This window comes from Notechis scutatus, chromosome 2 (assembly GCF_049901735.1).
Source record: "Notechis scutatus isolate UNSWTSFEM ecotype Mainland chromosome 2, rNotScu1.2, whole genome shotgun sequence".
NCBI lineage: Eukaryota > Metazoa > Chordata > Lepidosauria > Squamata > Elapidae > Notechis > Notechis scutatus.
In genome coordinates this window covers 127,869,228-127,891,299 of record NC_142010.1, presented here as the reverse complement: position 1 = coordinate 127,891,299, position 22,072 = coordinate 127,869,228, and the positions used below count along the sequence as shown (strand labels likewise).

Here is a 22,072-nt window from a genome sequence, read left to right as displayed (position 1 = left end):
CTCTGCACATCTGGATTTTTCCTTCCTTTGCTTTTTAGCTGAGGTTTAACTAGTGTTCTGAATTTTGTCTAGTGTGAAATATAACTGGAATTCGCTGGTTGAAAAGCTACCCGATAAACTTAATTCCACCTTAACTTTTTCTATTTTAAAAAAGAGGTGATTCTTTCTCCATCAGCATGAGACACATAAGAAACAGAGAAAACCACCTACTGGGAAATCAGTTTGTCAGAGTCTGTGAAAAGGGGAGAATCGTGTTCCTTTGTGAAGAAATTGGCAGCCAGACACTTTCCATTAAATTCTTGTAACTTCATTGTCATGACTTCTAGCAATTTCCTCTCTTCCAAGAAATCAGTATTTTAGTTAAACATTTGTTTTTGTTTCCCTTTGGTTAATTGTCTGCACTCTGAAAGCATATTTAATATTGGATATTTCTGTGTCTTTGAAATTCCTCATTTTGCTTTGAATTTTCCTGAAGGTGTGACTTGCTTGTTGTATCTCTTGGTTTGATGTCATGTGAGAAAGTTAGGCCAGTTTTTCCACCTGTTCTTTGAATGTTATTCTTAACTAGCCATCCAGATTTAAGAGTGTTCTTGCAGAACAGGGCGATTCTTGATTGTCCCAATAGTGGTTTTTGCAAGCAGAGTTATCTTTTACAGATGAGAAGGGAAGTTGGGATATATTGTGTGTTTAGGGTTATTGAATTGATTCAGGATTGAGGTGGGCTTTGTAGGGAGATTTCTCAGTTTATATTTTATCCAAAAGCTTGTGCAAAACCTACCATCTGTGCGAAAGAGAGAACTCTTGGTCCCTGGATAACACCTGCTAGCTTGTGAAAGGCAATATGTCAGAAAAGGGAGGGAGAGCGACAAAAAAAAAAAAGGTTTGGCTCAGAATCTTATCTAAGTTTGCAAACCATTGATAATAAAATATATTTAAAAAACCAGCTACAACTTCTTCTGTTCACTTGCCTCTATTGTGAATGGTCAATTTAGCCAGCAGCACTATAGAGGGGGGTGGGGAAGAGAGTTCTGTGGGTTTGCTCTTTTCACAGAGAACAAGTTTGAGATTTTTCTGAGATTTGTGGGCACTTCTGTGTGGTACGTGCATAATTGTGCAAGGAAAGCTACAGCTGGTTTTATTGTTTCTCCTCTTGGGATTTCTGCAAAACTCCTGTAATTCTAGAGATATCTGCATATTCTCTAAAATGTGCATGAAATAAGGACTAGAGAGATTTTGTTTCAGATCTCAGAATCTAAAGATCTCTATTCCTATATCACCTGCTGTTGAGCAATAATGCTTCTTATGAAGATTGGACTGCCATTTGTCAGAAATGGTGTAGGGTCTCCCGCTTGGGCGGGGGGGGGTGTTGGACTAGATGACCTACAAGGTCCCTTCCAACTCTGATGATCTGTATCTGTATCTAAGATTTTACCTGCAAGGTCAAATACAAAGGCTCCAGCCAAGCATACATAATCCAGCTGGCATCCTCTGTGGCATTTGTCCAAAATGGCATTGCAACCAGTCAGGGTTAAGGAAAACAAAAGACAAAGCCTAAAATTGACAAAATTTGTGATAGTTTCATTCCGGTCTTGCAACCCATTTTAACTGGTGTGCTTTGCATTTCCTGTAGAAATGTTGGGAACAGGAGAGGAAATTTGCTTTGAGCAAAGAAAATCAAAGTGCATGATTAGAGCTAATGTGTTGGTTTAGTGCAGGGGTGTCCAACCTTGGCAACTTTAAGACTTGTGGACTTCAACTCCCAGAATTCCTCAGCCAGCTTTGCTGGCTGAGGAATTCTGGGAGTTGAAGTCCACAAGTCTTAAAGTTGCCAAGGTTGGACACCCCTGGTTTAGTGTGTCAGGCCTGTCCGATTACCCAGTCCCTAGGGAAGTGACTTATCCCTGTGTGGCAACAGCTGCATCATCATCAATGTCTTCGTAAAAGAAGGGCGTGGCCATTTTCAAATCCTCCCACTTGCTGGAAAGGAGACTAGGATGCTATCATTTTCACGCAGGTGGGGGTTGAGGGATGGTTAAACATCTGCAGTGGGCAAAGCAGGTTGAGCCTCACTCTAGAAAGAAATTAGTCACCTAAAGACTTATTTTTGTATATGCCAAAAAAGGAGCAAAAATGTAGAAGAGAATGGAAAGACAATGAAGCTTGTGTTCTTCTAGAGTTGGCTAAGATTTTGGCTTTGTTTCAGCAGTGGGACAGGAGGATTAAGCCTCCATCAACCCTCATATTCTTCTGATGACCCAGCTGGGACTCAGGCTAATAACTAACTCCTATCTATGTCCTGCAGCATTCTGATTTTTCTCCTTTTCTCCTTTAAGTGTGACACACAAACAGAAACAAGGGTAGCTTATCCGTATTTTATTGAACGGCTGTATCCACGCAACATGCTAAATCACAAACAAACCTGCCACATCATTATGGCTTAACACAAATATGTGAACCCAGCCGGCGAAAGCAAATAATCAGCAACAATATGAAACGTAATGGAAAAGAAAGGGGTTCTGCAAATGGGATTCAGCATGGGAACTCTTAACTTTGTGGGTGAAATTTTGTCTTGGGGAAATTGGTAGACCGCGAGCAGAAATACAGCTGTTTTGGTCAGGAATGCAAGCATGAAATGGGTTGTGGGTTGTTCCAAGTGACAACATGTCCCTCCTTAGGAATCCTGGCTGCTGGAGGGAAAGGACAGCTGTGATGGAGATGCAGGAACAGGTGACATGTGGTCAGGAGCTGAAGTGGGCCCTGCATCTGCTTGAGGCAAAAGAGTATGAATCCTCTTCCCCCACGCACCCAGCTGTTCACTGCCCCCTTCTCCCCCTATATGTGCTCCTGACAAAAATGCCTAGGATAGAATTTATTCTCTCTTTAACTAATTGATCTTTTCAGAACGCACATTAATGTCAGAAGGGGGAATACTCAAGGTCACAGTGGCTTAGCATCAAGGCGAAAGGAGACCAGCAGCTTTTGGCAGCTCAGCAGAAATCTGGTTCCCAAGTGTGCTGCTCAGCTCTCCTTGATTCACTCTCTCACATCTTTGTACCCATCACAATAACAATTTCATTTCCTCCTTCTGTACGTCCATTCATTTTTAAAAAAAATCATAATTCAACCTTTCCCTATTTTCTTTCGATCCTGCAGATCTGATGCCCCGTTTTCTCCTTTTATTCGATGCTTCTTTTTGCATTAATCTCTTTCCATTAGGCAGTACTTTTTTTTCTTCTTAAAAACAAAAACCAACACCATCTGCTTTTTGTTATTAAAAATAATCCAGTGCAATAGGATACAAGATGCAAAGAATAAAACCGTGAAGAAGATAGTTGGCAAAATTACAAGAGGTTTAAGAAACCATTTTATGAGACAAGGACCAAAATGCTAGCCCACATTCAACGAAAGGCTTGACTGAAGAATTAAATGCTTCGCTTAGCATGCCACAGCCGTCCAGATGCAGAGCAGTCAGTAAAAAGCCCACATGTCCTCCCATCTTTGCTCCTTCCCATCTTCTTTTGGTCCCTCTAACTTTCTCCTCCATTTCTTTCAGGATGTTGGTGGGAGCACCACAGGCTACTGCATTGCCCGATCAACAGGCCCAAAGAACAGGTGGCTTATATGCCTGTCCTTTGACCTACGGAACTAAGGACTGCGAGCGCGTGCCCATTGATGAGGGAGGTATGGAACAGTATGGTTAAATTGGGGTGAATATGAACCCTTCCTTCCACATAGCAACATTCCTTCTCCAATTTGGATCAGGTTTAAACTGGAGTCAGTTCAGAATCTGGGTTGTCTGTGATAGAAGGGGACAACTTGCCATGTAATTAACCTGCTGTGGCCATATCTGGTGGTGGGGTTCAAATTTTTTTACTACCAGTTCTGTGGGCATGGCTTGGTGGTGTGGCAGGGGAAGGATACTGCAAAATCCCCATTCCCTTCCCACCCCACTAACCTGCTTTCCAGCTCCGTTCTCCTGTGCAGGGCAACAAAAGAAGACCCAGCCAATCAGCTGGGACTCGGGAGGCAGAGAATAGATGGGGGCGGGGCCAGTCAGGGGTGGGATTTGCCGGTTCTCTGAACTACTCAAAATTTCCACTACCAGTTCTCCAGAACTGGTCAGAACCTGCTGAATACCACCTCTGGCCATATCGCCATGGCCAACTTGCTGCAGGGCAACTCGTCATGGGAAAACTTGCTGTGGGACAATACATGCGGGATAACTCAAAGACTTTACACTGGAAATCATGGAAATGATGTTGAAGAAACAATAGTGGATAACATTTATCATGACTGTAGCGAGTCGCCCTGTGGTGAGTTGGCCATAGTGAGATGGCCTCAGCAAGTTGGCTACGGCGAGTTGTCCCATTCTGATCGCAGACAATTCAGATTGACAAGACAACCCTGTGGTGAGATGGCTGCACCAGACTGGCTGCAGTGAGATGGCAGGGGTGAGCTGGCCATGGTGAGATGGTCACACCGAATTGGCTGTGGCGAGTTATCCTAAATCCATCTGCGATTACTCCTGAGTTTACTAAAGAGTAAGCATAGAATTTTTTTTCAGCCAGTGTAGAGCCTATGGCCCAAAACACATGATAATAAAATGTTAAACATGCAAAAAGACTCATAAGTCACTTTGCCAGCTAGACTCTTCTAAATGTATTGGATTTCAATTCCCCTGGCCATCTGTCTAGGTCAGGGGTGTCAAACTGGCGGCCTGCAGGCCAGATGTGTCATGTGCAAACCATGCCCACCCCAGCTCCGCGAAGGGGAAAAACATTATGTGATGGCATTGTGATGCCGTGAGTTTGACACCCGTTACCTAGGTGTTGGGAAGGTGGGATCAACACATCAGGAGATTATCATCATGGTGGAGAACATGGCCATTTGCAGCATTGAAAGCTTTTATCAAAATGACGAAAGCAGGACCTCATCATCATGATACAAGCCCCACCCTTTTTGTATGAGATCATGACAAAAGGGGTGGGACTTGCATCACAGTAGGACAAGGGTGTCAAATTCACGGTGTCACGTTGCCATCATATGACGTTTTGCGGCATTTACCCCCTTCGCAGAGTTGGGTTGGGCATGGCTTGGGCATGACGCATCCAGCCTGCGGGCTGCCAGCTTGACACCCCTGAAGTAGGACAACCCTGTTTTCATCATCTGTCCTCTTGACTTTTTAGAAGCCACCTCTCTCTGCCCAGGGGTGCCTCTGTTGGGAAGCATAGTTAAAATATGTGATTTCCAGAGCAGCTAGCTTGATTGCTTCCTGGCAATTTGCATTTCTTTAAAAAGAGAAAGCTCAGCTGCATTAGCCTCAGTATGTGCTCTAGGGGGCAATTTCTTGCTGACCTGTGTTACTCATGAGGTGATGATGAAGAACGGTCATGGAGCTGATGATTGGTCCTGATTGGGCATCTTTCCAGCATAGAATCTTGCCCTACTGCCTCATTCTGGTTTCTCATTGCATTGTCCGAAATGTTCCCAGGCGGGTACATTCCCCTGCAGTGATAGAGGGGCGTTTTTGCAGTTGTCTAAGTGCAGGTGTAATTTAGAATTATAATTATAATTCTTTTATTGGCTAAATGTGATTGGACACACAAGGAATTTGAAGAGGAGCAAGGAAGCTGGGAGGGAGATTAACTTTTTATCCCATGCTGCATATACATGGTCTAAATTGCTCCTCTTAAAGTGCTTCAAACTCATGGAAGAACAGATACATTTTCTTCTGTCTAGCTCAAGCGTCCTCAAACTTGGCAAGTTTAAGACTTGTGGACTTCAACTCCCAGAATTCCTGAGCTAACATGACTGGAGGAGGAATTCTGGGAGTTGAAGTCCACAAGTCTTAAACCTGCCAAGTTTGAAGACCCCTGGTCTAGCTAATAAAAACCTTGGTGGAATTGGATACAGAAGAGAGTTAAAGCCCCATTTCTGTAATTGTGATCCAAATCAGAGCCACACAGCTCAATCAAAGAAATTGAGATTGTTTAATGGGTAGTGCTGTGTGTGTCTGTATAATATTTTTTCACGGAAGAATTAAAGGAAAAATGCTGCAAAATCCATTTAATTTGATCCTAAGGATAGGATCCTAAGGATTATTTGATCCTCATATCTTCCTAAACATGACACTCTTCCATTTAAGATAGTGCTTTTCCTCTTCTCTTTGATGGGGATGCAACGTATCACCCTCCACACTTCATGTAGTCAGGATGAAACCTATCTAGATCCTATTAGTTGCTCAAGGTAGCCATCTCTGGTCACTGGGAACTTCCCTCCTCGGCCATTTTGGCAATTTAAACTATCATATATATTTTTTGACAACCCACAGATTAAAAAAAATATTTTAACATGACTATTTGTCTGTGCCTTAGCCACTCTTGTATTTTTGCAATTTGTTGTATCATATAAAGCAAAGATCAGGTCCTCTGTGCCCCAGTAACACAGGGTCAAATAATCTTCCCTCCTTAATATCTCTCCATTTCTTTCCCACTTTGCAGTTGACCTGAAGAAGGAGAGCAAGGAGAACCAATGGCTGGGTGTTACTGTCAACAGCCAAGGCCCCGGAGGAAAGATTGTGGTCAGTGGCCATGACTGGATGGGTGGGTGGTCATTCTGTTTAACCTCTTTGGTTCCGGCCAAGTAACCTAACAGGGTCCAGCCTGGTGTGGCTAAGTTACATAAATCTGAGTTTGTGAGGAGGCAGCATGCTCAGCTAAAGAGACTTAGGGAGCTATTCCAGCTACGCCATGTGGATTGGGGGGAAATTGAGAAATCCAAACAGATAGATTTCAAATGGATTGTGATGGTGAAGAATGAAGTTGGGGAAGATAAAATTAGAGAGAAAGCTTTTCCTGTGTTCACGCAAGTGAAATTGTGCTTAGTATTCTGGATGAAAGGAAGCTCCTTTACACTGCAATCACCTTTCACACTGTTGTGGAATAAAATTATATAAACATATCCCAACGCCATGTCCTTGTTCTCTCTGCAGAGAAAGTTGTATGGCTAAAACTAGAATGCAACAGGGAGGTTAAAGAAACCTAGCTACGTTGGCAACATTCGTACAACTCAAGCAGTCTAATATAAAGATATGTTGTCTTCCTAGAAAGACTTTAAAATCAAAATACATGTTAAGAAAATCCTTTCCCATCCTAACACTGTCCAGATATTTTCCCAGAATCCTTAAGGCTAACTTTCTGGACTTAAGATTTCAACACACTACATGGACATTATGCTGGGAAAGCTAGAATATAAGTATCTGGCTGATTTTTTAAAAAATGGAGCAGGGTTGGTCTGTGTTAATATTTGAAATACCAGGGATATAGGCTAGACTGAGAAGTTTTTAAAAATACAAGAAGACGACAGTTGCAAAACATTTCTAGGTTGTCAGGAAAAAAGCCACATCCATGAAGGTATAAACAAGTCAAGCTTGGTTAAAAAGAAATGATCACTTGAAATAGCTACTCACATTACCATTGCCTGTAAAAATATCAGCTCAGATGAATAATAAAAAATCCTTATGTCAATAATTCTTGGTTAAGTTGGGTAGCTATTGAAATTAAATAAGTCAATTAAATCCTCACTTCATATAGAAAGCTGCTGGCAGGTCTGTGGGGTAGACTCTCCTTTTGCATTGATTTAATAATATTAGTTAGGGACAATTCATACAGTGTATCAGGGCATCATCTGAGGAGTTTCATGGACTATTGTTTATGCTTAGATTTATGCATTTATTTCCTTATATGGCCACTTATATCATCTAATGACTCTAGGTGGCTCACAACAATCCATAAAACATAGTGAAGACCAAAGATACTTTCCTCAAACCCTGTTTGGATTATGTTTTTCTACATAAAAGATTGGGGTGGGTTCTTTGTGGTAGGAACTGCACCTTCTGGGCTTCATTGGTAAACAGGACCTGACTTATAGACTTCAGCTTTCAGCTCCATCTATTGATTCCAGGAACCATGAGCACATTTTTCAAGTATAGTTCTAACTTATCACATTCCTAGGAAGACTTTGGCTTATGGCATACCTGCCATTCATAGCGTGGTACCTTCCAGGAAAGAATTCATATCATTTTTAGTCATGTTTAAATCCATTCACAAAGTGACAAATTTGTCACAGGTATTTCACTAGTGATGTCCATGAAGTGGGTCTGAATATACAGTACATACCACACTAGTCAGGATGTGTGGGCTAAGGTGTATGTTATACTTTGGGCCTCCTGAGCAATTATAGGAAAAGAAAATGCAATTTACTAGTGCTTTCAATTTGTGTTTCTATCCATCCATCAATTAAAACAGCATTAGCTTTTTCATCACTGAAGCAATCTCAGAATGAGTTTTAGCCCTTGTTAACTTGTCAAAATGTTTAAATCTTGTCTCGGAATTGTCCCTGTTATCTGTTTTGTGCATGTTTTCATATATATATTTAAATCTGTAATTCACATTTTGGCTATTATTTGATAATTATCATGCCTTGCTTGGAGCTTCCCTACCTCTAGATCAGGGCTGTCAAACTCCCAGCCCATGGGCCAGATGTGTCATGCTCTGGCCACGCCCTTGCCCGGTTTAGCAAAGGGGGAAAAAGTCCTGATATGTCACATGATACTACCTGATGCCATGAGTTTGACACCCCTGCTCTAGATAATGTTACCTCAGAAAGGATGGTTAAAAGTAGAACCATGTTAACAGCTCTTCCCTATTGCTTAGACACTACAAAAGAGGCTTATGGCCTAAACTCCACTCAAGGTACATTCCAGGAAAGTCCATGAACTCTCCTGTGCTATACCTTTGATAAGACTATAGGCCTTCTACAACCGGTGTTTGTTTCAGGGTCTAGAGGCCTCACATACTTTCTAACCCTCTCTGCCCTGTCTCTTTTCTCCTCCCATGAATCCCAGACCTGCGCTCACTTATATGAAGCACGCAACCGTGTGAACGACTCCCTGGAGACGAGGCACGTGATTGGCCGCTGTTACGTACTCAGCGAAGGGCTGCAAGTGGCCGATGAACTGGATGGTGGCGAGTGGAAATTCTGTCAAGGGCGTGAACAGGGGCACGAACGCTTTGGTTACTGTCAGCAGGGAATAGCCACGGGCTTCACTGCAGATAGGCATTACATCCTCTTTGGGGCACCTGGCACATACAACTGGAAGGGTAAGCCTTTGCTTTCAACAAAGAATATTATTAAGTCAGGTAGTCCCGACCCACATCTTGGCAGGCAGCTCAATCATACCGTACCCCCCCCCCCATTTGAAGCTGCAGATATTCCCCCCCAAAAAACAAATAGGATGGCTGTGGATACCATTCATGCCCTTATCAATTGGTACCCAAATCTGGGAATATGTCCTCCTAAGTGACTTATAGGAAGCCCATGGAGGAGGGGGGCAGTGTCTGTATTTTCTATACTGAATGGCACTGGATGGGTGTATCTCCTGCAGGGATTGTGTGGAGGGTTTTCAAATCTAAGGCATTGCCTCTGAAGGATCAGACCTTCCCAACATGACCAGTATATGCAGGAGTATTCTGCTGTGCCAGAAAGAGCAGATCATGGGCCCAATCACCACAGCACAGCACAGCTGCTGCAAAGACAAAGCTAAATCCCAGGATCTTTCATGGAACCAATGGGCTTGTGGCAAGCAAATCTAAGCTCCTAGGAAATGCTCATTGTGTCTTTGGCTCTTTGCCCCCAGCATTATTCTAGAGGGCTCATTTTAAACCTCTGCCCAGATCCTCCCTGTAAATTTGTGACAAGCGGTTGCCTCTTCCATCACCCACTACAGAAGGACAAATCAGAACAACACTCTTGCTTTCCTACTATCCTGCAAGACTGGCCATTTTCTCCAATGTCTCCCTCACTCTGCCCATCATTAACAGGTGTTTGGTTTGGCAGGGACCATACGGGTAGAGCTGAGTGTCTTGGATTTCAGTCACTACGACGATGGGCCGTATGAAGCCGGGGGAGAAAAGGACCAGGATCCCTCGCTCATCCCCTTGCCAGCTCACAGCTACCTCGGTACGGGGTTGTGCCCAGCAGGCCAAACACTACAGAGCAATCAGACAGGCCATAACAGGGCAGGGTGTTTGGGGGGGGGCGCGGGGGGATGGGAAGCAAAAAAATTCACCCGGGGAGAACTAAAGACTGGCCAATAAACATCATGCCAAACTCAGTTTTGATTGGAAGAATAAATTTCACTTGTAACAAGCATGCTATCTCGTTCTTTGGACCCGGGCAGTCCCATCCCTGGGAAGCAGAATTGTTTGATCAGCAACAATAATGTGCCCTGGGTCATAACTGGGGGCCAACCAGACGACAGTGTGCGAGCACAACCCAAGCCCTGGAAGTCTCCTGCCCGATGCTCTGTGGTGTTTCTCTGCCTGGGCGCTGAACTTTCTCATACCGCTAACCATCTCTCTCTCTCCTCTCTCTCTCTCTCTCCTTCCATTGGCCTTGCAGGGATATTGTTTGTGACAAACATTGATAGCTCAGACCCTGATCAGTTGGTCTATAAAACGCCAGATACCAGCGAACGGGTCCCCGGGACTGTTGGAGACGTAGCCCAGAATAGCTACTTAGGTTTGTAAGGTGTTGGTGTGCCCGTCTCCGTGATTTCTGCCCCTTCCTCCCCACTATTATTTTTAGCTAGTGTCTGTTGTTCTCCCCTTCTGTTGTGTTTTGTCGTTTCCACCTTCTCTGCCTCCCCCAAATACATGGCAATCGAATTCTCAAGTCCTGCTACTTTCAACCAGCAGAGGGTGTCAGTCCCAGCTCCTGCTGCAGCTCTGACTGTAAAAGAACAGGAATCTTTATCGTGGTTTTTTTTTTAAAACAGGCTGCTATAACAGGGAGCCTATGGCTAAGGATAGTGGATCTGGGAAAAGCAGTTCAGTAAATAGTTTAATAATGACTAATCAGCTTTCCCAGTGCAGCCTGTTTCGATAGGGATTGTCACCACTAATAGGGGCATCAAGAATATCACAGTTACAAAAATGGAAGGTTTTTTTTTTTGCTTTTTAAATGTTGGAAAAGAGTTGGTAGAGAAATGCCACATTTCTCTTTTGGTCTGCTTCCAAAGGCTATATTGGATATTATCTGGAGTTTAAGAAGCATAAACCTCTGGGCTCAAAATACGTTATGATACGTAATCTCCATCTGCATGCTTCCATTGTATGTCGCAGTCATGTGCTTTAGTTTGAACTACGTCAGAGCATTTGACATTGTGTGTGTAAATGTGTGTGAGAGCTGTGAGAGGCAGGAATGTGACCAGGTGTGTGTGTGTCTGTATGGGGGGCAGGAAAGAATGTAATCAGGAGCATTCATGGAGGAGTAAAAAAAAAAAAAATCAAGACTATATGAAGACCCACTCCTTTTTTACATGTGCCATATATGTACTGCATGTACAAAAAGGCCAGAGATTAATTCTCATAGTTGTGGCTACCATCTTGACTTTTTTGACACCTCCTGTTCACCCTATGGACTTTCCTGGATGCAATCCTCTGGAAGATGCAGTCTTTCCAGCCTGAAAATTTTCAGATGCTATGGACCCCATCTTTCAGCCGACATACCTGAGAGTCATCAAGATGGAGAATCATGGCAGCAAGCTCTGAAAGGATGGACAAAATCTATGTAGGCAGATGGAACATGGGCACAGTGGTTCCGCCCTCCTGACATTACCATTAACGCCCAGACAGATCAGAGTGAAAACATCTCATCTGTCTGGTGTAGCTGCCATACCAGCGGGACTGTTGCGACTGCATCTTGACTCAGTGAGAAGTCTTTGCAGGATTGTGGTCTGCTAATCAGTTGGTCCTGACTCCAGTTGAACTGCCAGGTGGGGCTATTTCGGGACATGATGTGTCAGGCATGAACAACCAGAACCACAAGTGCAGAGTTCAGTCTAACTACTTTATTATATTCTACCAATAATGCCTATAACTGCAGTGGCTCAGCGCTTAAGATGCTGGGCTTGTCATCTGGAAAGCCAGCAGCCCAGGTTTGAGACCTGAGCATCACGCGATGGGATGAGCTTTTGTCCTAGCTTTAGCTCCTGCTAATTTAGTAGTTTGAAAGCATGCAAATGCAAGTAGGTAAATAGGTACCACTTTGGAGAGAAGGTAACAGCACTCTGTGATGTCATGTAGGCCACATGACTGCAGAAATATCTTCAGATAGCGTTGGCTCAATGACCCTGAAACAGATTAGCACTGCCCCCTATAGTCACAAGGACTAATGGAGTAAAATGGAGATTTCTTTACCTTTACCTTTTTACTTACTGTATATTAGAAGAACCTCTCCAGACTGGTAGCTCTCCCTTGGGAACAATTCGATAAGACTCCAAGGAACTTGGGGTGTGGGGAGGTCAATCCTAACCCTTTTACGGTTGCACAGAGACTCCAGGCTAAATCCATGCTTGATCCCTCCTCCCTGTCAGGCTGGGTTCTTCTCGACTGATGTAAAGAAGGTTGGCAATTCTGGATGATTAGTTCTTGAACCCAGAACTGGCTGTGACTCTAGTGGTGGTTTGGATGGTATTCCTCCTACAGGTCTATATACAGATATTCAGGATGCTCTTTGGCTTCATATTGATGCTGGAGATGCATGCGATGCCAGTGACTAGAAGCACCAGGGCACAGGTTTAGCTGTAAATCATCTCTGGCTGTTTCCAGATGGAGCTAATCTGATTTTAGCAGTGCACCTGCTGCTCCCAAGTTGGATGACTGTAATGTTATCTATGTGACAGTCCTTATTAGTTGATGCAGAGCACTGATGGGCAGCAGGGGAGCTTGGAAATGGGTGCAGGTGACTCGGTACTGATTGAATACTGGTCCCAATTTTTAATGTGCTAATGCTATTTATCATTGGAGCATGTGGGTCGTACTCTATACCAGAACCAATCCTTTGGAAAAAATATCCAAGGGGGCTGAATCTGTTTTTTTTTATTTTATTTCTTTTAGAAAACGGCTAAAGACCTACATACGTTCTTGCTGTATTTTTGGAGTGTATTTTTATACGCTTTATATAAAATGCCTCTTTGTTACCCTTGGCAGCCCTGAGACTTGAGTGGCCTTGTCCAAGTTGATATATAAATTTCTACATTTTTGATAACAGTATTTAAGGCGGCCTTAGCACGGATACTTTAATGCCGTTTAATTTGTGATTTTATTGTTGGAAACTAACCTGAGTGCTGTGAAGTGGTATGACAAAATGTGAATAAATAAGAAAGATGAATTTTTATTTGGAACCAAACAAAATAGGTGGCCAAGTGCCTCATTAAGATGTCTTGTCTGCTTAAGAGAGAAAAACATTAATTTACACCAGAACAGCTAGTGATCAGTGTTTAAGTTGAGGTGTTTATTTATTTGATTTTCCTCCTGCCTTTCTTTCGGGAACTCAAATGGGCATTCATAGTGGCCCCCTCCCCTATTTTCCCCATTAATAACAACCCTGTAAGGTAGGTTGGATAGAGAGTGACAGGTTTTGAATCATAAAGAAAACTCTGGTGGCTGGATGGGGAGAACGACTAGAATGAGAGGCAGCTTGGTCTAGTAGTTAAGGCGCCCCAAGCTAAAAATTAGGGGACTGTAAGTTCCAGTATCACCTTAGGCATGAAAGACAGATGGGTTAATTTGGACCAATCATTTTCTCTCAGCCCAACTCACCTCACAGAGGTGTTGTTGTGGGGAAAATAGGATGAAGAAGCATCAGGTATGTTCTCTGCTTTGAGTTATTTATAAAAACAAAGGCAGGTTAAAAAATAAAATAAAATAAAAACCTCGGTCTCTATCATTCCTATTCCAAGGGACTAGGGCAGGAAGAAAAGTTTTCTAGGGCATATTTGTTCTGTGATAGTTTAGGAGCAAATGGAGCTAAGATTTTGAGACAGTCTACCTGCTGATCTAGCAGAAACTGATATGAACAGCAGCTACTGATCTAGTAAAATTGGAATTTGCTAATTTTGATCAGCATTCCACCTGCTTTGCAACTAAAGGCATTTTAAATATTTTTTGAAACTGAAGTCTATGGTGGTCTGATTTAGGTTGGAACTGCCAAAGCAAAGAAAAGGACCCATTTTCTGTCTCCCTTTTGCTCCGTATCCACTACAGAGAGATGCAAATGAGAAAATAACCAAGTAACATCATCAGTGATAGAAGACAAACCCAGCTCTCTTCTAGCACTGAGGTTGTTACCTTGCTGGGTAGTGAAACATCTGTAAGAAAACAATCAAGCTTAGAGAGCACCAAAGACTACAAATATTCTCTTCTATTGGTAACATGTTTTGCTATATTTTGGATAAAGTCACCAATTTAGTATGACCATTTCTCCCTCATCCCACTCTCTCAATCACGGGGAAATATTACATAATATTCTGTTGTTGGGATCATCTTCTGATAAAGTAGACCATAGGCCCCAAATTTTATGCTACAACAAAATTCCTGGACTTTTAAGTTGCCACAAGATCATGCTACTGTATTCCATTTCCAGATGAACCGCAGGCACTTTCCTGGGAATGAGCTGAAAAGACAAATTTCTCTCAGTTTCTAGAATAGAAAACTCGGTCTTCTGGGAGATTACCAGGGCGTGTATTTCAAGGAGCCCTTGCATTCCTGATCAAGAGCTGTTATTCAAGCCAAAAACGCTCTCAGTCCCTTGGGAGCGGGAAATGACAACAAAAAAAGGCCAAGAGAGACTCTAATCAGACTGCAGAGCCTATAAAGTTTGCCTGCCATTTTCAGAATGGAATGTTTTTTGTCTTAAAAGAGGTTTCCCTCTCTAAATTCTCCTCTTCCTTGGCCTCTGTAGCATCAGTAAAAGCAACTTCTTCTTCTTTCCTTCTTGGTCCTTAAGATGTTGTGTTTCCTGCTGTTCTAGTATTGATTTCCCGCCTCTTCCCAAATAGTCTTTATATATTCTGGCATGCTTGGTGGGAAGGGAGACAAAACTAGGGAAATGAAGTGACCGTTTTACTTAATGTAGCTCCCAAAGAGGAAGAACAGTACCCTTCACCAATCTTATTACTGTGGTGTAATAGGGGAGCAGCACTGTTGGCACTGATATATTTTTCTGCTGGCGGATAACAGTTTAATTCAGCCACCAGGAAAAGCCATGTGCCACAAAGGATAAAGGAAAATAGTTGTAAAGCAGAAGAGGCATCTTCCATTCTACAGTGAGTTCCACTGTATAGAGTAACTTTAAATTGCCATTTTGTGCAACACCAAAGCTTAGGTTCTAAAACCAAATCTAAAGATTGGTTTTTTTAAAAAAAGATGATTCAAAGACCTCAGGTATGATTTTGGTGGCTTTCCTTCTCCGAACAATTCAGGAACAAGAATGTCAACCAGTTGAAAGTAGGTCTTGTGATGTTTATGAGTGGTGTATGCCCGTGAGCATGACGGTGTGTGCATGTTTGTGCATTGACATATTAAGTCTAGAACTGGTATTGGTACCAATATTGAGAGCTCATGAACTGATAGCTTGTCTTATAAGTTTTGGAATGAAAATTCTGGAAATATGGTGTTAATGCCCGGTAACACCTCTTTCTCAAATGACAAAGTACCCCTTCCTCCATTTCCAGGTTTTTCTATAGACTCTGGAGTAGGGATAACCAAGAAGAATGAGCTGAGCTTTGTAACGGGGGCACCCCGAGCAAATCATATTGGATCCGTGGTGATCCTGCATCAAGACAACTTTAACCGCTTAGTGCCTGATGTTATCCTCTCAGGGGAGAAACTGGCTTCGTCCTTTGGCTACTCTCTGGCTGTAGTAGATCTCAATCATGACGGGTAAGTAATGTGGGAGGAAGAGAGCGTTATGTGCAAAAGGCTTTTTGCTCCATGCTCTGTTTGACGTTCTACTCTGGTCACACAATGGATGGTCCATTGCCTTGTCTAACCCAAATACACAAGAATACACAGTGGGACACTGTTGGACCAGGGCTTGAAAAGCCATCGGTGGAAAAGAGCAAGAAGTGAGCAACACTTACATATTGTTTCTTTTAGATGGATGGACTTGGTGGTTGGAGCACCAAACTTCTTTGATAGAAAGGAACGAATCGGGGGTGCCGTCTACATTTACATCAACCAGGCAGGGCGCTGGGAGAACATCCTCCCCATTCGCCTCAATGGCACCTCTGACTCCCTGTTTGGCATCACAGTGGGTGCCATTGGGGATCTCAATCAAGATGGCTTTCAAGGTGAGATTCTTGAACCTCTTGTGGGAAAGATGGGCATGAACGCTTCGGTTGGTTCCACATGTGCTACCCGTGAATTTGAGTTAAGGTTAGGGGGAATTCTGGGGGGCCAAACAAAATATGCATGCTTGGAAGCAAGCCTCTGAGGATCTGGGGGACAAAATTTCAAAGCCTGTGCGTAGGACAGTATTGAGTGACTCTTGGAATAGAAAGAGAACCATTAGAGAAGTACACAGGTATGAGAAGAGAAAATAGAAGAGAGACAATATCTGTCTTACAAGTTCCAGTGCAAGCTAGCAATATAATTACAATTGCTATGGGGGTGCGGTTCTTATTTCTCTCTGCCCCAATTTCCTTCTTTCCAGATTTTGCAGTTGGAGCACCACTGGATGGTGATGGGAAAGTCTACATCTATCATGGCAGTAACTTGGGAATTGTGACAAAACCTGCTCAGGTCAGTAGCCTTTCCAGTTAATTAAATGATTGAGAAATACTACATCTTTATGATCTGCCTTGGCTCTACATAGATAGAAAATGAGGAAAACTATCTTGATAATAACGTGGAGGAACCATTGCCTAAGACAGCGGTTCTCAACAGGGAATTAGGGCCCTCATAGGGGTCTTAGAATATTTCAGGAGGGCCACTGGTGAAAAACATACAATGCAGTCTCAGCATGTGCCAAGAGGGACACAGAAAAACTATGACTGCATTATTAAATATTGTCTTCTTGATATCAGAAAATGCACCAGTTACTGGTCATGCGATCTGGAAAGGGAGCCACAGAAGAAAAACAAGGTCAAAAGGGGGGCATGGATAAAAAAAGGCCAAAAAAAAAAGTGGAAGCATTTTTAAAGTCCAAAGCAACAAGGTAATGTTTAGAAGCAGCTTTCGCAGATATGTCCCTAATCCATTGGATCATAAGAAAGGGGAGGAGGTACAGTACAGCCAGATTTGCCAGACCCTGTTATTATAGCTACTATCAATAAAAGTCATTTAAGCCTTCCTGGGGTGATGATTTCTTAGTCTACTCTAATTTATCTAGTGGGGCTGACAACAAACATTCCCTTCCCTCTGTTTATCATCATTACGCTCGGTAATGGCGGCGCCCAACTAGGAAGGTGAGGCTCTCGCTCCTGGAGCACTATCTCCCTATAAAGCCACCACCTGCACCAGAAATCACTTTTAAAGCTGCCGCCTGAACCAATAACCATGAGTAAACCAGAGCCCAAAAAACAAGCCCCAAAACGCTAGATTCTGAAGCCGTGGAGCCCTAATAATGCTGGCGGAGCTCCTGCTAACTGATCCGGAGTCTTCCTCTCCTTCCCCAGAGAAGTGAAGCTCTTTCCATCGAGCCCTATTAACCACACTGGTGGAGCTCTTGAACTGGATCACTTGGAGCCAGCGGAGTGCAAACAGCGTACCTTCATTTAAATCCCTCACACAGCTGATAGAAGTATCTTCCACGCCAGACAACCGTGTTTCCATTAATATCCCACACACAGTTTCCCTGGAGCCACATCGGACAGCTGGCAGGGAGAAACAAGGAGGGAGGAGAAAGCCCTGAGGCTCTTAGGAGCCGAAAGTCACCCTGGACGGGTGGTAAAGGCAGAGGAATGCTTCGGTGGTCGCGAGGAGAGGAGAGTCTCCTCAACTGACCCGAAGAAAACCCCTCCATCCGAACTAAAAAGAGAACTGCCAGCATGGCTAAATAGAAGCCAGGAAGGCAGCTGAGACAGAAGTGAAAAAGAAAGGAAAGATCTTGTATCAGCGTGCTTAGTCTTGGTAAGAATCACTCCAATTTCTGCAGTGGAATTTTCCTTGGAAAGTGGGACTCAAAGGAGGAAAATAGCTGCGATTAATGATCTGGAGTGACTGTCAAATTTTGTTAAAAAAAAAAAGATATTGCAACTAGAAGTAACTTTAAAAGTAAAGGACAGATTGGATTGGTTACTACTACTCAACTTGAAGAACTTTAGGAAACTATTGGAAAACAATCTTATTCAGAGACATATTGATTGTAGTTAAAGTGTTTTAATTCAGCGAGTTTTGCTCTCTTTCAAAAATCCAGCGTGCTTTTAACATCTTGTTACAGCCTATTGTTTACAGAGTAATAGCAGCAGCAATCAGAGCAATAAATTCCTCCCACCCAGTAAATCACAGCTGCTAGTAAAACAATTAACCCTTTCCTTGCAGACTCTCAATACTACCTCATTACTTTAATCAAACACTCATTAATTCATTACCTCAAAACTTACAACTTTTCTACTTCATCACCTATATCAATGATTAGATAATCAATTTCTATAAAATATTTTATTAATGGTTTAATTTATTTATTGTTTTAATTGATTAGTATGATTAGAGTGTTTAGTGCAAATAGCGTGATTACTGATTAGTTTAAAAGATCAAGATTCTGTAATTTAATTGATTAGTAAAATCAGTGATTTAGTGAATTTAATTGAACAGTGTGATTAATGATTAGTGTAATTAATTGATTAGTGATTAGTGTAATTAATTGATTAGGCTGATTGTTGCTTAGGAAAATTATTTGACTAGAGAGATTACTGCAATTGATTGATTGGTGTGATATTGGCTATATTGATTACCCAAAATTGTTCCATTAATTAATTTAATCAACGTACCATCTTAAAAAACCTACCATGCCAAGAAAAAAAATCCAGTGCCAAACCACAACCTAAAGAGAAAGTAATCCCCACCAATGAACCACAAGACTCCTGCACATGCCTTAAATGCTACAAAACTCTAAAGGATAGTGAAAACTCCATCAAATGTTCTCTATGTAACAAATACGCTCATCATGACTGCTTGGGGATTACCCGAGCAAATGATTCAATACCTAGAATCATGCAATGAGTTTCCATATCTCTGCAAATCATGCAGACCCAAACTGGATCTGTTGGAAAGAGTTGATACCATTGAAACACGAATAACATCCCTTGACACCAGTAGCATCCCTGGACGTCTTAAAAGAAAGATTATCCAACCTTGAAAAAAAAGACACAATGCAAAAACTTGAACATCCAATAGCTACAAACCACATCTCTACCCAACAACCACAACCCAATCCACAACCCAATCCACAAAAAAACATAAGCCAGACAAATATTGATATCCCAATCCTCATCAGAGAAGCTGTTGAGCGTGAACGGAAACATCCAAACGCCATCTTATTTGGTCTAGAGGACATCAATGATAATGATGACATCACAACTGTCCGAAACATCATCAGTGATTATCAAGCATCAACCATCTCCCCTGATGAAATACTTGACATTTCCCGCATTGGCCGAGAGCTCAAAAACAGAGACGGCTCTGTGGTCCCACGCTTCTGCAGGGTTATTTGCGAAAATGAATCAAGCAAACGTAAATTCATTTACACTATAAATTCACTCGCCAAAACCAACACCAACCATAAGAACCTCCGTTGTTGCCCTGACCTAACCATACAGCAATGTGCCCTCTCCCGTGTACTCCGCACTGAACTCAAAAAATGTCTAGACAATGGAGAGAAGGACCTGTACATTGACTACCATGCTGACTGTATCAAAAGTAAGTCACACAACCCACAACTCAGCTTTAACCCTCAACCACAACCCTACCTCAACCAATCCACCATCACCCAAGACTAGGCAGGCACGCCCCTAACTACCTCAATTCCAACTACTGCTGGCCTTAAATGCAACCTACTCAATGCAAGAAGCCTTGCGAATAAAATACCTGAATTTTTCCTCTTACTAAATATGGCTAAATTCGACATCATATTTGTCTGTGAAACATAGCTCAACGCATCTCTCCCTGACTCCCATTACCACAGTAAGAGACTATCATGTTTACCGATCAGATCGTGAAATTCGTAGAGGAGGTGGTGTTGCTATCTTCTATAAAAAGTCCTTACATCTAAAAAATATCCAAGTTACCCAGGAGCTTGCTCTTCCTGAGACCATCATCTGTGAACTATCCTTAAATATCACATTTCGATTCTTACTATGTTACAGAGCACCTGATTATGACATTGAACATGTAAACAAGCTAAATACACTATTAACATGGGCAGCATCCTGCCTATATGCTTTTATCTTTCTTGGTGATTTCAATCTACCTCATATTGACTGGACCCTAAATGAATGTACAACTGAAACCATACACGCAACCTTCTACAACGCTGTTACAAATCTGGGACTGGAACAACTAGTAACCAACAACACTAGACTAAACAACTGCCTCGATCTCATCTTCTGCAATAGTTTGAATTTAATTTACGGAATACAAACTAAAGAACCCTTTTCCAGCAGTGACCACAATATGATTGACTTTTGTCTCAACATACGCCCACACAAAAATCATCACAATGACGTAATCCCCAATTATAACTTCAAAAAAGGCAACTATGATCTTATAGACAACGATCTCTCATCCCTTGATTGGCAATCTCTATTCACTGGATGCAATACTGTTGAAGACCATTACAACATATTTTTACTTGAAGTCAAAAGAGTCATCAAACTATATGTACCAACAACAACTCCCAAAACAAAAACAAAAAAACAGATTACCCATAACAATAAGGAAACTTCAATCCAAAAAGAGATCACTCTGGTGGAAAAACAAATCTGGTCACGTTGCCAATTTCAAAAGCCGATACAAAAATTTATGCCACCAGATAAAGACTGAATGCACCAAATATCACATTAAACAAGAGGAAAACCTTCTATGCACCAATTCCACCCGCGTTTTTTACAATTTTGTAAACAACAAACTAAAAGACTCAAGGTCCATCCCACCTCTGATAGGACCTAATGGTAAAGACTGCAACGACGACACCATTAAAGCCAACATCTTTAACACATTCTTCAGCTCAGTATTTGTAAACAGCAATGGATCATGCCCAGTATTTCCTAGCCGAACCACAGATAACTACAATGATCTAATACATATCGATTTTACAGAAGACAATGTTGAAAAAGCACTACGCAATCTAAAACCATCTCTATCTATTGGACTGGATGGAATATGTGCCTACTTCTTTAAAAAGCTATCCACTGCCATAGCCGAACCTCTAAGCATAATCTTTGAAAAATCTTTCAGGACCAGCTCCTTGCCTAACCTATGATCACAAGCCACAGTCATCCCCATCTTCAAAAAGGGAGACCCCAGCCTAGTTGAAAATTACAGACCAATCTCCTTATGCTGCATCACCTGTAAAGTCATGGAATCAATTATTAACCAATCCATCATCCTCCACTTAGAGACAAACAACCTACTCTCCAATAAACAATTTGGTTTCAGGAAAAAACTATCATGTAATCTGCAACTCTTACACTGCAAAAACATATGGACGACACAACTCGATCAGAGCAAAGCAATAGACGCAATCTACATAGACTTCTGTAAAGCCTTTGATTCAGTGGTACACGACAAACTACTCCTAAAAATAAAATCTTATGGTATCTCTGGACAACTGCATAACTGGATAGAAGCATTCCTGTCAAACAGACAACAAATGGTCAAAATTGGGAGTGTCCTATCAAATTCTGTACCTGTCAATAGTGGTGTCCCCCAAAGCAGTGTTCTAGGATCAACTCTCTTCATACTCTACATAAATGACCTCTGTGATCATATTAAGAGCAACTGCGTTCTTTTTGCTGATGATGTAAAGCTGTTCAATACCACAGACAATACTGCTACCCTTCAAAAAGATCTTGACTATGTATCAGAATGGTCAAACAAATGGCAACTTCAAATCTCAACAAATAAATGCTCTGTCTTACATATTGGCAAAAAAAATCAGAAAATAAAATACAAGCTGAATAGTCAAGATCTTGTTGATGATCCAAGCTCTGTAAAGGACCTTGGAATAC

At 42.1% G+C, this 22,072-nt stretch overlaps 1 protein-coding gene across 11 annotated transcripts in view; it reads left to right on the top strand.

Moving 5' to 3' along the window:
- The window catches only part of ITGA7 (integrin subunit alpha 7), a 63,236-nt gene that overhangs the window by 18,735 nt on the left and 22,429 nt on the right, over positions 1–22,072 (top strand). For 5 of the 11 annotated variants that reach the window (XR_015747757.1, XR_015747755.1, XM_087956158.1 and 2 more), the window contains exons 2-8: positions 3,554–3,681; positions 6,501–6,580; positions 8,906–9,161; positions 9,898–10,020; positions 15,578–15,785; positions 16,002–16,195; positions 16,558–16,646. Coding sequence is in view for 8 of the 11 variants with exons in the window: in XM_087956158.1 (XP_087812284.1) it covers positions 3,554–3,681; positions 6,501–6,580; positions 8,906–9,161; positions 9,898–10,020; positions 15,578–15,785; positions 16,002–16,195; positions 16,558–16,646 (1,078 nt within the window). In the remaining 3 variants the exon portion in view is untranslated. Of the gene's footprint in view, positions 1–3,553; positions 3,682–6,500; positions 6,603–8,905; positions 9,162–9,897; positions 10,021–10,461; positions 10,582–15,577; positions 15,786–16,001; positions 16,196–16,557; positions 16,647–22,072 lie in introns of those variants that run through there. The other 6 variants (XR_015747756.1, XM_087956155.1, XM_087956157.1 and 3 more) reach the window with 3 other exon arrangements.